Raw genomic sequence first — 15,066 nt, 5'->3', positions numbered from 1 at the left:
TATCTTTTTTTTTTTGCCGACTGTACACTCCTGCTCTAACCATTTTTATGTACTTTTGAAAGAGTTACATCACAAAAGATATTTTCACGCTACAAAAGTACTTTTTTGGTATTAGAATATTATATTGTAACAAATTAATTTTGTTTAAACAAATAAAAATTATTAACCGAATATGTAAGTGGACACCTTAATTAACATATCAAAAGAAAAAAGACTAGTTTTGTTAATTAACTAGCATTGTTTTTAACAAATGAAGCTGAAATGGCGCCTTGGGGACGATTGTAACAATAAGTAAAGGGACGATTGTAACAGCTGAAAATAAATAATCTTATGTTTACAAACCATTACTTAACTCTTTAAGAACCACCAATAGTTTCCTATATCATTTATATCATGTTGCATGAGCATTATTTTATTTGTCACCTTTCACAGCATAAATTAAAATTTTTAACCGCTTAAAGTTAAAAGTTTAACCCTTTAGGTCTCTGCTCATTATTATTTTTACTCCTAAAATATCACTACTATTCTGATCAATAAAAAAATATATCTCAACTATGATAAAAAAAATAACTATGTTTTAGTTGAATTTATGAACTGTTACATTTGACCCCGTAAGTGGGGACAATTGTAACAAGTGCACGACTGTCAAAAATTGTCCGGGACTTTATAAACACCCTGTATATTGGATTTTTTGTTAGTTAAAAACAGTTAAGTAAAAAATGTTACAATTGACCCCACTCTCCCCTACTCAATTACTATTTGTTTCAAGTCCTTATAGTAAAACTTTTTTTTAGCTAATTTGCAGATATATAATCGAAAGAAAAATGATGACTTACAAAATTTCCAAATAATTTTTAATTGCAGGACAAAGGAACCTAACTCGGGAATCTTTTCGTTGTTTACTTTTAGATTGTAAAAAGATGCCAATTTTTTTAACTTTCAAATATTCAATTATTCATCTATTTAAGACCGTATAATTAGTTTAAAATATTAAAATAACAAATTTTTTACGACATTTTGTGTATAATTTTTTTCGACTTCATATGTACTAATTTTGCTGTACAGTGTGCAAAAAATAAAAACAAACAAACCACCCTGAATAATTTTTGATCTAATGATCGGCTCGTATCGTTTTCATGGCTTCACAATCCTAGTAGCTCCAGTGGGTGACTTCAAATATGTTAATTAATAAGTGCGAATGATATTTTAAGTTACGAAAAACGTATTTTCTCTGAATAAACATACCTTTTTTGCGACGGATTCGGATTTCTGACCCCCAAAATATAGGGGTAACCTCAATCTGGGAAATATAGTCTCAATAGCTTGGGCAGGAGAGCGATTCGCATCCCTTAGTTTTACTTTTTGCGTATTTTGCTATATCTCGAGAACTTTCTAACCGAATTGAAAAATTATTGCACATAATTATAAATTTCGTTTATCCAAAGATAATTCAATGCAAAGAATAACTTCGAGTTAAATTTATAAATTTTCATTATTTTACTTAAGAATGCTTGAAAAATGAACAAAATCGGTCGAATAGTTCCTGAGAAATCGAATATTAAATACCTGAAATTTTTGAAATTCAATTTCTCATGAACAGTTCAACCGATTTTGTTCAGATATTGTATTTTGCCGTGTAAAATTATGTTCTGTAAAATAATGTAAGAAATTGCGTACAATACAAAATTTTTTCGACCATTATTAAATAAAATAATAAAAAATATTTCCTAAAATTTAAATTTTTGCATGGAATTATCTTTGGATAAACGAATTTTAAAATTGTGTGCAAAAATTAGGTTAAAAAGTCCTTACGGTTTAGTAAAATAAGCAGAATGTGAAATTAATATTAATTGGTCCAAACTTTGGAGAGCACTTTTGACTAAACTATAGAGACCATGTTTCCCTAGATTGCGGCTACCCTCAATATTTTGGGGTAAGAAATTCGAATGCATCGAAAAAAAAGTATGTTGTTTATTCAGAGAAAATGCGTTTTTGTGTCTGATTTCGTAACTTAAAATATGGTCTGCATAAATTAATTAGCAAATTTGGGGTCACCCCTTCGAGCCATTAAGATTGAGTCCTAGAGTATGAAGATCCAATTATTAAACCAAAAGTTTATCCAGTGAGGTCCGTTTTTTTCTCCTTTTTTCTTTCTTTCCTCCCGCACTTATGCTAAAGTAAGCCTAATATTTATAATAAAAGTCTCAATCCGACTATTTTAGCGGAGCAGACAAATTTAAAATTATGAAGTGCTGCAAATTGATTCTGAAAATTCTGCTACCGGCGTTACAATAATGCACCGTGCTCCTGTAATGTATTTATGCGGGGGTAAATTATTCAAGTAAATTTAATTTTAGTACACCTGAATTTTCAGGTAATTCTCAAATTTTTGAGTAGTTTATTAGTCAGAAAAAAGATCTATTTGAACTTATTCAGTTTACTGATGCGGAAGCCTTGTATCTTTTGAAGAGTAAGCTCTGTGAGGCTCATCTCATCTCTATTTTCAAAATTCTCTAAAATGTAGGGTGATCAAGAAATTTGATGAGGTTTGTGAAAAACTTGTACATTTTTTTTAAATAGGAATAATCTTCTTCAGCTGACTAAATTTCAAGATATCAGCAGTTTTTATCACTTTCTTAGCAGTTTTTCGAGGGATAGAATTTTTTTTTTAGATGTCAAAATTAAACCTTTTTTTTTACTGTACAATAAATTATTCTTCTAAAGTGAATTCTAACGAATTTTCATACGTCACGCAAATGATACTATTGCTCAGTACATTCAATTAACATACATTCTCCTGAATATTATTTTTAAAAAAAATAAGTGTATCATACTTGACAATAAAAATATTAAACTACATATTATTTTAAAATAAATATTTTTAAATTAATTTTTAAAAAAAAATCAAAGTAAAATATAAAATTTTTAAAAACCACGTTTTTGTAGTGGAGAATAATAATTAAAAAATAAAAATTTGAAAAACGAAAACGTGAGGCTTATGAAATTCATAACAGTAATGTTATATTAGTGTGTGTATGCGTGCTCATGAGAATATGAGTATAGTATATATCTGTAATTGTAATTGTATCTGAATGTGGATGTGGAATATGTTTGTGTATGCATGTGTATGTGGATGTATATGTGGCTGTGTATGTGGCTGTGCATGAGTATAAGTAAGAAAATGTGTATATGTATGTGTATATATACTATTATGTATTTCATGCACCCCACGTTTTTCGTCTTTCAAATTTTAAATTTTTTAATTATTATTCTCTACTACAGAAGCGTGGTTTTTAAAAATATTATTTTTTACTTTGATTTTTTTTTGTACTCACTTTCAAAATCTCAATTTTTTCACTCACTGTGCACAAAATTTTTCAACTGACATGTGACACTAATTTAAAATAATCGAATCGATAACAAAAGACATTCGCGAAAATACTAATTTTTCTTTAATTTTATTTTACTTTGTATGTCTTCTTTTTCTTCATTTTCATGCATTGTCATCCAATTCTGAACTATGTGCCAAATTTGAAGTCTGTAACTAGTCGGGAAGTTAATTTAAAATCGATAACAAAATACCACCCGAACAGACATACATGAAGGCAAGTTAATATAAACGTGGTAAAAAATATGCTTAACCAAAAATTAATTTTCATGTAAATTACCTTCGAATTTTCCAGTGATATATGTTCGAACCAAACATGCTTTTCCTACGACTGAAATTTAAAAGAAATAATGAGTAATAAATAAATTATTCCTGCTTATCAAAACAAATTAGCGAAACTAAGAGCTAAATAGAAATGTTTAATTCATGCAGTCTAATTAAACTCTAATACTTAAGCAAATTAAAACTAACTATTAATAATAATAACTAATTGCTTTTTGGTCACGAATTTAAAATTCCTAAACTTTATAATATCAGGGCTGACTACTACGTTCCTCGAAACAAAATAACTTGGGCCCTCACTGGGCCAATATTCATCAATCTTGGTTCAGTAAGGGTTCCATGGGCCTTTATTTTTCCGATACTGGCCTTATATAGAATTTTCAGATTTACCCGATATTTTACAGCCACTTTACAACCAGTATCGGTCCTATATAGAATTGTCAGATTCTCCTGATATGTTATATCCATTATTTAGCCAATGTAGGTCCTATATAGGCCATTCTAGGACAAATAGTAAAAAAATCTAGACATTCCAATATTGGTAAGTCAGTGCGTGCTATTACAGGATCGACCAAATTTTGAACCTAATTAGCCAATTGTTGCTAGGGGCGTTTTACGAGTGTTAGAAAATTAAAAACTATTTCTATGTCTAAACAACAAGCTAAATCTTTCAATCATAATTTTTGGTAATTTTGCGAAAATTTTGAGAGGCTCATCACGAGAGAGCTGGAACTAAGTGGCATTTCAAATACATTTACATGTAGTGGTACGGAAAATAACTTTAAATCAGTTTTATAAAACAAAGAATGATACATACTTTAAAACATAAATTTAACTACCAATCGGAGATATTTTCCAAAAAACCATTGAAGATCGGATCCCTTATATTATAATTTCTTAAAGGTCCTTTAAGGGATAATAATACAAAGGATCCTTTAAAGGTATTATTATCATAATTTTTTTAAAATAATGTACTTATAAGTTATTGGTACTATGAAGCCAAAGTTCATCAATAGCTACTTCTATTATTTATTTTCTATTCTGTTATTTCTATTCTATTCTATTCTATTATTTATATTAGACAACGCCAGGTTCTGATGTACACAGGTCGCCGGCAATGGATAATACACATCTGTGCATTGAATATGACAATATTGTGAATATTATACAAAACGATAATTGAATACGATATTATTGTGAATCATGTTACATTTTATTTTGGGTAAAGAAATATCAATGTAGAAATTAGATTGATACAGAAAGTATAACTATACATTTATGACAATCCTCGCGATACTATAATTTGTACTATGAGTGTTAATGTTTGTGTGAGTGACAACTCGAAAATACAGACAACACATAATCCTTGTATCCAATAGAGATGAGAGTTGAGCAAAAACAGCGGATAGCTCAACCAAACATTCTTACTTTACATATCTGAGTACACACATTTAAGACATAAATCACGTTATTTTCTGCTTTTATTATTATTTATGAACTCTAAGTATGTATTTCTACTTATATTGTAATATTTCATCCCGAAAACAACAACCATATATGCCTCCAATTGTTTTCGAAAAGTAATCTATGTTCTCAAGGAGCTCGAGCAATAACACAGTTAGTGTCAAAGAAGTTTACATGGCCTTCGATGTACAAGGATGTCAAGAAATGCATTAAGACCTGTCTATCTCGTCAAAGTTCCAAGATACAGCGACACGTATATAAATCACTTGGGAGGAATCTACCAACATTAGAAAGATTCGACAAAATTAATCTTGACATAATTGGACCCTTGAAGAACTTCCCCAAAACATTAAAAATTACAAATATTAGAACATTAACAATTCCAGAAACATCTCTATAAATCATTTGAAGCAGTCTGCAGACTTGAAGAGCAACACTTCTTCGATTATTCACAGTCACCAGTCATTCATAAATGGGCTACTCCAAATATTAAAGTGAAAATGGTTACTTTTTCTAACGAACCGTTAAGAAGGCTGTTTCGTACAAGTCATCAAGTGTTGGGAGACCTGATAAAGTTCCATCTAAATTTCTCGACACATTCGAATGAGGTTTTTACTGGAAGAGGAGTAATGAAATGACATGACGTCAAGCACGCATTCTTCATTTTTAAATTACTTTATGAACTTTTAAATTACTTATTATATATGAACTCTAAGTTTGTATTTATTCTTATATTCGAAATTGGACTAGTTATTCTTTTCATCCTTATATTCGAATTGAACTAGTTACTAAAAAAAGGACTAGTTATTCTCTAGTTATTTTGTTTACTTTGTTTTTGCGCTTTACCCATCACAATTATTTGTTGCCAAATTTAACTAAAACGCATTTTATATAAATTCTAATTTAATGTTAACAGTATTTATTAAATGTGTTTATTCATTAAACTATTTATTTGGCTTCAAGTTAAGTCTCAACTCTTGGATGTCAATAATAAGAAAATAATAGCTTTTAGTACTTTTTTAGGCTAGCCGAAATCTTTTATCTAGGGCTAAAGAAACTGATTGGCAAGCTAAATTCATTTTTATTACCAATTAAACGTGTCAAATAAATGAAAGACTAATTTTAAGTTTTTTTTTAAACGTAAATGCTCATTTACTTGCTTATGCTGTCTTTTAATTTTTTGAGGTAAATTATATTTTAAAGCTTATTTTTTGCTTTAAAATGTAGTGTGTTTAGAGTTTAGATATTTTATTTTTAAGCCTTTAACTTAAACCATAGTCAAAAGTGAAAACGTAATAATAACAGACAAATTTTTGGAGATTAATATATATTTCCGGTAAATACTGTAAAATAAAGGATAAGTAAATAATATACGTGTAAGAAACTTTTATTAATTTTAGGCTGATGGCAAGGTAAAGATATCTAGATCTTCTTTACGTATTTAAACTCATATTATACAATTTATCGGTTTAATAGCTGTCATTATCTTCAAAAGAGTTTTATGTACAGTGCACAAAGAAAAAAAAAAGAAGAAAAAAAAAGAAAAAAAATGGACCACCCTGAATAACTTTTGATCTAATGATCGGATCTTCATTTTCTAGGACTCAATTTTAATGATTATCGAAGAGGTGACCTGAAATATATGTTAATTAATTAGTGAAGACGGTATTTTAAATTACGAAATTAGACTCGCAAACGTACTTAGTATAAATAACTTTTTTCGACAGTTACGAATTTTTGACCCCCAAAATATAGGGGGTAGTTGTAATTTAAAAAATATAGTCCCCACAGTCTAGTTAGGAAAGCGATCCAAAGTTTGAACCTTTTAATGTTAATTCTACTTTTTACGTTTTTCGTCATATTTCCAGAACTTATTAAGCGAAATGAAAAAATTTTGCACATAATGACAAAAATCGTTTATCCAACAATAATTCCATGCAAATATAACTTTCAGTCAATATTTCTTATTATTTTATTTAACAGCGACACGTATATATATGCGTGATTCTCACGAAATATGACAATTCACTGTCCCTTGCTCCAAGATCGAATACTATAATACTAAAAGAACTTTTTTTTTTTAAAAAAAATTACTAAATAGCATTACATTAAATATTATTAATAATAGCAAAAAAATTAATAAATAGCATTTAAAATGACTTTGCACATTGACTGTTTCGTATAGTTAAAGAATTTAATTGGACTTCAAAATGTCATTTTCCTGGTATGTCCCAAACAATGTTTCCAATAATAACTAGCTTCAAAACTTCCCATACATTTTTCAATATCTAATTTTTTTTTATCTCAACCGGTGTAAGTATTTCTAGAATGTACGCAGAGGGTATTATTTGCAAAAACTTCGTTTAAGATAATTTTTTCTGTCGATAATTTGTTTGTCCCAAGAAAATCTGTCATTTTCCTGGCTACTTGTATTTAGTGGTTTATAACCAAAATAGATAGTGTCAGCAATCAATATCTTATGTTAATAGATTGATCAGATGCCCTCCTATATGAACATGTTTTGTTGCATGAATAAAGAACCAATTTTCGGGTTCAAAATCTATTTCAAAAATTTTTTCAAGGTGAGTAGGTTTTTGTGTTGTCATTTTCCTGGCTTCTTGAAATCATTCATAACATAAACTACATAGATTTATCTGAGTTATTTTAAGAAATCCTGTTGTTTTCTGCAGAATATAAACGTCTTAGGCCAAAATATTAAATTAAATTAAAGTTATATGCTATAAAATGGTGAATTTGTCATCATCCTGGCTGTCATTTTCTTGGCTTATGAATGCCAGAACATTGAAGTGTTACCAGATTTTTTTTTAACTGCTAATACTGTAAGGAAGGAAAGCAAATATTAACCTAATACCAAGTTTATGTAAGATTGTAATTTGCTTGAGTGTTATCAAAGTTATTTATTTATCTAATGATTGATTATTATACACAATTTTATTCTGTACATATCAGCAACAAAAATTTTTTTGATTCTTCCTACACTGGAAAAAAGAATTAATTTAAGCAATTTATGATCCATCTAACATAAAAGCCTAAGTTGAGTTACTTACTATTAGCTCAAAATGACTGTTTTTTATACTTCTAAGCGTATATGTCATTTTCCTGGCATTCAAGATTTAGTGAAGTTCTATTTTCTTTTCTTTCTTGAGCAAATGTCAATAAATTACACTGCTGTCTGTAAGATATTAATAAGAGTAACTAAAGAAGTATACAAAAAAAATTTTAGATTATTTTGAGGACTTTAAATTTGAAGAAATTTTTTGGTCTGAATTGTTATGTTTAGAAAGAATCACCCATATATATATATATATATGGTCAAAAGAAATTTTAATTGTAGGGAATATAAGATATTACGTAATTTTTAAGAATGTAATTTTATACAGCAAAATACAACATTTGAGCAAAATCGGTCAAGTAATTCCTGAGAAATTGAATTTTAAAATTCGATTTCTCAGTTACTCAAATTTCGTATTTTGCCATGTAAAATTACATCTTTTAAATGCTGTAAAAAATTTTATACCTTACAATTCTACTTTTTTCTTCAATCATTATCAAATTAAATAATAAAAAATAATAATAAATATGTGCTGAAAGTCATATTTTGAGTGGAATTTTAATTGGATAAACAAATTTTTGTGTACAAAAATTTTTCAATTTGCTTAAAAAGTTCTCAAGATATGGCGGAATACTCAAAAAATGAAATTAACATTAAGGGTGTCTAAACTTTCGCCCTCTCTCGTGATCAAAGTATGGGGGCCATATTTCCAAAATTGCAGCTATCCCCTATATTTCGGAGATCTGAAATCCAAATCCGTCTAAAAAAAGGTATGTTTATTCAGAGAGCGTGAAAATCCGAGGATTAAATCAAAAGTTATTCAGGGTGGTCCGTTTTTTATTTTGCACACTGTACATTTGAGCACAAAAGATCTTGTTTTTTTTTTATCTTTCTTAATATTTTTTTTAAAACTTTTAAAAGAATTGTTAATTTCTAGTAGAAAAAAAGTGACATAATTCTAATTGCAAAAAGTAATACTTCATTGTCAATTATAAAAAAGTGACATTACTCACAGGTTTCTCCTAGTACACCAACCTTAAGCCTTATAATATTTTGATTTCTGTTATCCATTCCATTATTTATGTTACTCGTTATGCTTGTTTTGTTACCCATTCCATTTTTTATGTTACTCGTTCTGCTTGTTTTATTACCCATTCCATTTATTTTGTTACATTCACCGCTCAAGATTTCCCTGAACAACCGATTCCAATATTCAATAATAATGTCGAAATCACCTTTCCCCTGCCGTCTGACTATCTCTTATCTAAATTCAGAAGTTATAAATGACTATTATTGTGCTGCTCTCTGCCGATGATAAGAGAGAAAAGCAGTCGGTGATATGGTGAATAAGATAACAATAAATGATAAGGAAAATGTTATAATCGGAGCAAATATTCCAAAACTTTTAAAATTTAAAGAAAATCAAGCCTTTACAAATTTAATTATATAGATAATTGTAAATGGAAATATATCAGTTGTATAAATGCCCCATATGTCGTAAAGTAGTCAGGCTATATATTAGAAACTATAACTAAAGACGGGCATTTTAATTTCATATACTTTTAAGCAATAAATCTTTTCCAAATGATCCTATTTTTTTCCAAATATTCAGCAGATTATTTTCGATTGTTTTTTTTTCTTTTAAAAAAATAAATAAAAGTTAGTTAAATTATTTAGAATCTTCTTACTCACACTATTCATTTGAATTATTGTAGCCGCAATCTTTATTATCCACGATTGTTTTTTTTTTTTTCTTCGAGTGAAAAATTATTTAAGTGCTGTAACGACTGCTTATAATAATTTGAGAAAAATATATAGTATCTTCTATAGAAGATATTAACTCAGGAAAATTTAATTTTCATTTTATTAATAAGCATTTATTTGATATAAATTTATTATAGTTACATCTAGTAAAAAAATTGACCTCATTGAACATAAAAAAAAGCAAGCATGTAGTATAATAATTGATCTCATTGAACATAAAACAAGCAACCGAACATCAAAGGTGTTACTTAATTTTGACTTTATTAATAAGCACTTATTTGAAATAAATTAATTATAGTTACATCTAGTAAAAACAATTGGCCTCATTGAACATAAAAAAAACAACCGAACATCAAAAATGTTATTTAATTTTCATTTTATTAATATATTTTCATTTTATTAATATTATGGTATGCTATATTTCTTTGAAGGCAAGGCAAAGATATAAATTAATTATAGTTTCATCAAATGAAAAAATTGACCTCATTGAACATAAGCAATCGAACATCAAAAGTGTTATTTTTGAAAACATAAGTAAATAAAAAATCTCCTTCTTCGTATCCGCGGTTGCTCAAACCGAGGAAATCTTCAGGTTAAAAAAACAAAAAAAGAATCGAAATTCGGAACAATTAAAATTTTGCAACAAAAAGAGCAGAAATATAAAAAATACCGACGAAGAAAACGAAGTAAATAAGCAAACACTCGTTTACTGCGCTTGCGCGTTTACTCTAACGGGGAATACTATCTTCAGTTACTCTAACTCTGGGTTAGAGTAACTCGCAGTTACGTACACGGTGAAATGAAATTTTGGACTCTAACCTAGAGTTGCTCTCATAAAACCTGTTTTGAACTCTGACCGAGGGTTAGGGTCAATGGTGAATACGGGCGTAAATGAAAGAGTTCCTTTCAAAACTATGAATCTCAATAAAATGACATCATCTACAAAAGTGACGTCACAACCTACGTAATATTTAAATAGTAGCATCAAGCTTCACTTTGGATTTATAAAGTCAAGGCACAAGAGTTTATTAAGCAATGAAATAGAAAGAAGGATCAAAAATGGGTATATATATGTCACAAATATTGTACTTTATCTTTCATTATTATTTCTTTTTAAGTAATAACAATGATGATAATCAGTAGATAATTACATTTAAGAAAAGTGGTCATTTAAATTCTTTTAGAGTGTAGCGCTGAAATTTTATTTATTTAATTTTTTTTCCTAACTGCAGACAATTTTTACGTTCTTTCTTTTAACATACCTTTGAAATAGATTTGTTTATCGATTTAATCTTACCAAAATTAATTGTTTACCCGGCCTTTATAAATTTTTTCGACGGATTAGGATTTCTGACCTCCAAAATATACGGGGTAGCCACAATCCGGGAAATATGGTTCCTGTAGTTTGATCAGGAGAACGATCCAAAGTTTGAGCTCCTTAATGTTCATTTTACTTTTCGTGTATTTTGCCATACCCTACCCAACAATAATGGAAAAAGACACTTTCAGTTTTTGACAATTCCTTGAATTTCTCAAGAAATACTTTAAGGACTATTCTGTAATGTTAGTCATGCATAACAAATCAATACCTCTGGGAGTATTGATCCAGGAGTTTCTTTGTCTTCTGGTTTGGTTCAAAATTACAAGGCTACGGAGTTGAACATTAGTTGTCGTAAACCCAAAATTGGGTCGGCTGTTCAACGACGGATAAAATAAAAATAAATACCATAACCTTGAATTGAGTGCAGAATAAAATCTATTTCTACAGATTCCCTCTACTTCTGCCTAACGCATTATAATAAAATCGAAAACCATTATACGGTTGCTAATGCTTTGATTTCATTAAAATTCGTTAGGATTTCTCACGCCTTCTTTTCTGCCAACACATTTGAATGCATAAGGCTAAGAAAAGGAGCCATGGCATTAAATTCAATCAATTGATAGCTAATATACGGATTTCTTAACTTTCCATGGAGAAAACTATTTCAACGTACGCATTACACTTGCATTCTTGATTTCTTGATGGACGGAGGTGCATTGTGGGGTTTGGCATTGCAGCCTCACCATTTTCTACATTAATTAATTTATATGAATTTTTTTTTTTTTTTGCTTTGGAGCTTCATAACATTACACATAAATTTCAAAAATAAAACATTTTTATTTATTCTAATCTGATTCTTTATTAAGCAATTTATGATTTTTGTTAAATAATTGCTTGCCTACATCAGACTGGAATAATATATGGACGACAACACCAATCAACATTCTCTTCAACGAATAGTAAATTCATCGAATTTCTTCAAGCATCCAACCTCTCAACTAATGGAATCGAAACTAACTTGAACTCATTAACATCTTCAACTTATGGTAAAGGCTAATCAAACCTCTTCAACAAAATATAAATTTCATCTAGCAATCATAACTGCTTTCCTTGATATAAATTGTGCCTTGATCACGATATTTATTTATTGAAATTTATTTCTTGAAAATACCAATGTGACTGCTCTTTCAGTGAATAACAACGATGAAATAACGCTGTACCAAATTGGCCGGTACATCAGCTCCAATGAAGCTGTTTGGCGTATCTTTGGTTTCCCAATTCATGAACGGGATCTAACCATTATTCATTTAGCTATCCATCTTGAAAACGGTCAGAGAGTATATTTCACGAATGAGACATCGATTGACAGAGCTATAAATCCACCAAAAACTACACTCCCCGAATTTTTTGAATTGTGTAATCGTGCGGATGCTTTTGGTTCTTTTACACGGACATTACTCTACTCAGAAGTACCGCACTATTTCACATGGGCTCAAACAAAAAAAAATGAACACGCCGCAAGCAAGGCACACCGGTTGATGCATGCCCCGGTTTATTAAAATCAAACGCCTTGGGGAGAGTATTTACAGTCAATCCAAGGCAGACGGAGTGCTTCGATTTTCGACTGTTGTTGGTTAATGTCACCGGCTCATTGTCATTTCAAGATATACGAAAAGTCGATGGACATCAGCATTCAACGTATAAAAATGCATGCCTTGCACTCGGCTTGGTGGAAGACGACAACCAGTGGGAATGTATGCTTGCTGAAGTAGCATTGAACTGTACTGCAAAGCAAATTCGTCTACTATTTGCTATAGTATTAACTACATGTTTCCCGGCCCGTATAGAAACGCTATGGGATAGTCACAAAGATTCGATGACTGATGATATACGGTATCAACATCGCACACGTTGCAACGATTTAACGATAGTATTCTGCGATGCTATGTACAAAGAAGCACTGATTGCTATTGAGGATCTTAGCATTATTATTGACAACTTGCCACTCAGTTATTTCGGTATGCCTTCTCCAAATCGAAGTGCATCTTATTTATTGAACAATGACATGAATCGTGAACTTCAATACAATACGATAGAAATGGCAGTGATTGTTACTCACAATGTTCCACTAATGAATGAGGAACAAAGGAGCATTTATGACCGCATTATGCTCGCAATTTCGGCAGGACAAGGTGGATTTCTTTTGGATGCACCAGGTGGAACTGGCAAAACATTTATTATTTCGCTAATTCTCGCTGAAATACGATCAAATAATGGCATCGCGTTAGCCGTTTCATCATTTGGCATTGCGGCAACTTTATTGGATGGAGGCAGAACAGCTCATTCGGTATTTAAGCTGCCATTTAATATTCAAAGCAATCCAGAAGCAGTGTGCAACATAAAAAAGCAATCGTCTATGGGCACAGTGTTTCAACACTGTAAAATTATCATCTGGGATGAGTGCACTATGGCACACAAACATTCGCTTGAGGCGTTGAACAGGACATTGAAAGATATAAAAAACAATGACAAATTATTTGGCGATTTTTACTCCTTTTTTACTCCTATTATTACTTATTATTTTTTTACTCCTTTCAGGTGATTTCAGAGGAACACTTCCCGTCATTCCGCGTTCAATGTACGCTGATGAGATCAATGCTTGCTTGAAATCATCTCCACTGTGGCGTAATGTTGAAAAAGTTCAACTAAAAGTAAATATACGCGTCCAAATGCTTCAAGATCCATCTGCTGAAACATTCTCAAAACAATTGTTAGACATCGGTGATGGAAAAGTTACTAAGGATGAGAATGGATGCATGAAATTACCGGACGATTTCTGCACAATCATTGATTCACAAGATGCTCTCATTAACCTAATATTTCCCGATGTACACACACAATACATTCATCATGAGTGGCTGGCAGAAAAGGCGATTTTAGCTGCAAAAAATGTGGACGTCAACGAATTGAATCTGAAGATACAACAGTTATTGCCAGGTAATATATAAATCCGTTGATGCAGTTTACGATCCCATTGATGCTACAAATTTTCCAACAGAGTTTTTAAACTCATTGGATTTACCAAGCATACCACCGCCTAATTTAGTACTCAAAGTTGGATCTCCGGTTATTTTGCTTCATAATTTGAACCCACCACGCCTGTGCAAGCGGCACGAGATTAGTCGTTAAAAAACTAATGAACAACGTTATTGAAGTCATTATTTTAAATGACAAATTCCGAGGTGAAAGTGTATTTCTTTCACGAATCCCTATTATACCCAGAGATGTGCCAATTCAATTTAAACGCATTCAGTTCCCCATTAGATTGGCATTTGCAATGACAAGGCCAAACAATGTCTGTTTGTGTCTTAGATTTGAGCACACCATGTCTTTCACGCAGACAATTAATCATACGTGGCATGCTCTCGAGTGGGCAAACCATCCAGTTTATTTGTGTAAGCTAAAGATGGAATGACAAAAAATATTGCACACTCCATTACACGAAGAGATTAATATTGTTGACTAATATTTTCATTGTATATATGAAATAATATGTATATATGATATTTATAAAAAAAAGTTTACACAAATTAAAAAAATTGTTATTTGGTGTGTCATCGTTTACAGAGCTCCATGCCTCTTCCACTCATATACCACATACACACACACTTACAAAAAATTAGATATATTTACATACTCTAGAAATAATCCATATGGCAGAACAACGTTTGCCGGGACAGCTAGTCTATATATATATATATATGCCGGTACATC

The 15,066-nt window shown here is 30.4% G+C and overlaps 2 protein-coding genes across 2 annotated transcripts in view; one reads left to right on the top strand and one right to left on the bottom strand.

Annotated features, from left to right (window-relative positions):
* Positions 1-9,466, bottom strand: part of LOC107443031 (uncharacterized) — a 19,559-nt gene extending 10,093 nt beyond the window's left edge. Inside the window, exons 1-2 of the mRNA XM_071177350.1 lie at positions 9,221-9,466; positions 3,669-3,719 (exon numbers count right to left, since the gene is read on the bottom strand). Coding sequence (XP_071033451.1) covers positions 3,669-3,719; positions 9,221-9,362 — 193 coding nt within the window. The 5' untranslated portion in view covers positions 9,363-9,466. The remainder of the gene's footprint in view (positions 1-3,668; positions 3,720-9,220) is intronic.
* A 3,702-nt stretch (positions 9,467-13,168) lies between these two features.
* On the top strand, positions 13,169-14,481 carry LOC122272722 (uncharacterized). Its single transcript, XM_071188005.1, has 3 exons — positions 13,169-13,730; positions 13,891-14,289; positions 14,351-14,481. Exons 1-3 carry the CDS (start codon positions 13,169-13,171, stop codon positions 14,479-14,481), a joined length of 1,092 nt encoding a protein of 363 aa, XP_071044106.1.
* The last annotated feature ends 585 nt before the right edge of the window (positions 14,482-15,066 follow it).

This window comes from Parasteatoda tepidariorum, chromosome 2 (assembly GCF_043381705.1).
Source record: "Parasteatoda tepidariorum isolate YZ-2023 chromosome 2, CAS_Ptep_4.0, whole genome shotgun sequence".
NCBI lineage: Eukaryota > Metazoa > Arthropoda > Arachnida > Araneae > Theridiidae > Parasteatoda > Parasteatoda tepidariorum.
The sequence above is the reverse complement of the archived record's forward strand: the minus strand, read 5'-3'. Positions and strand labels throughout refer to the sequence as shown.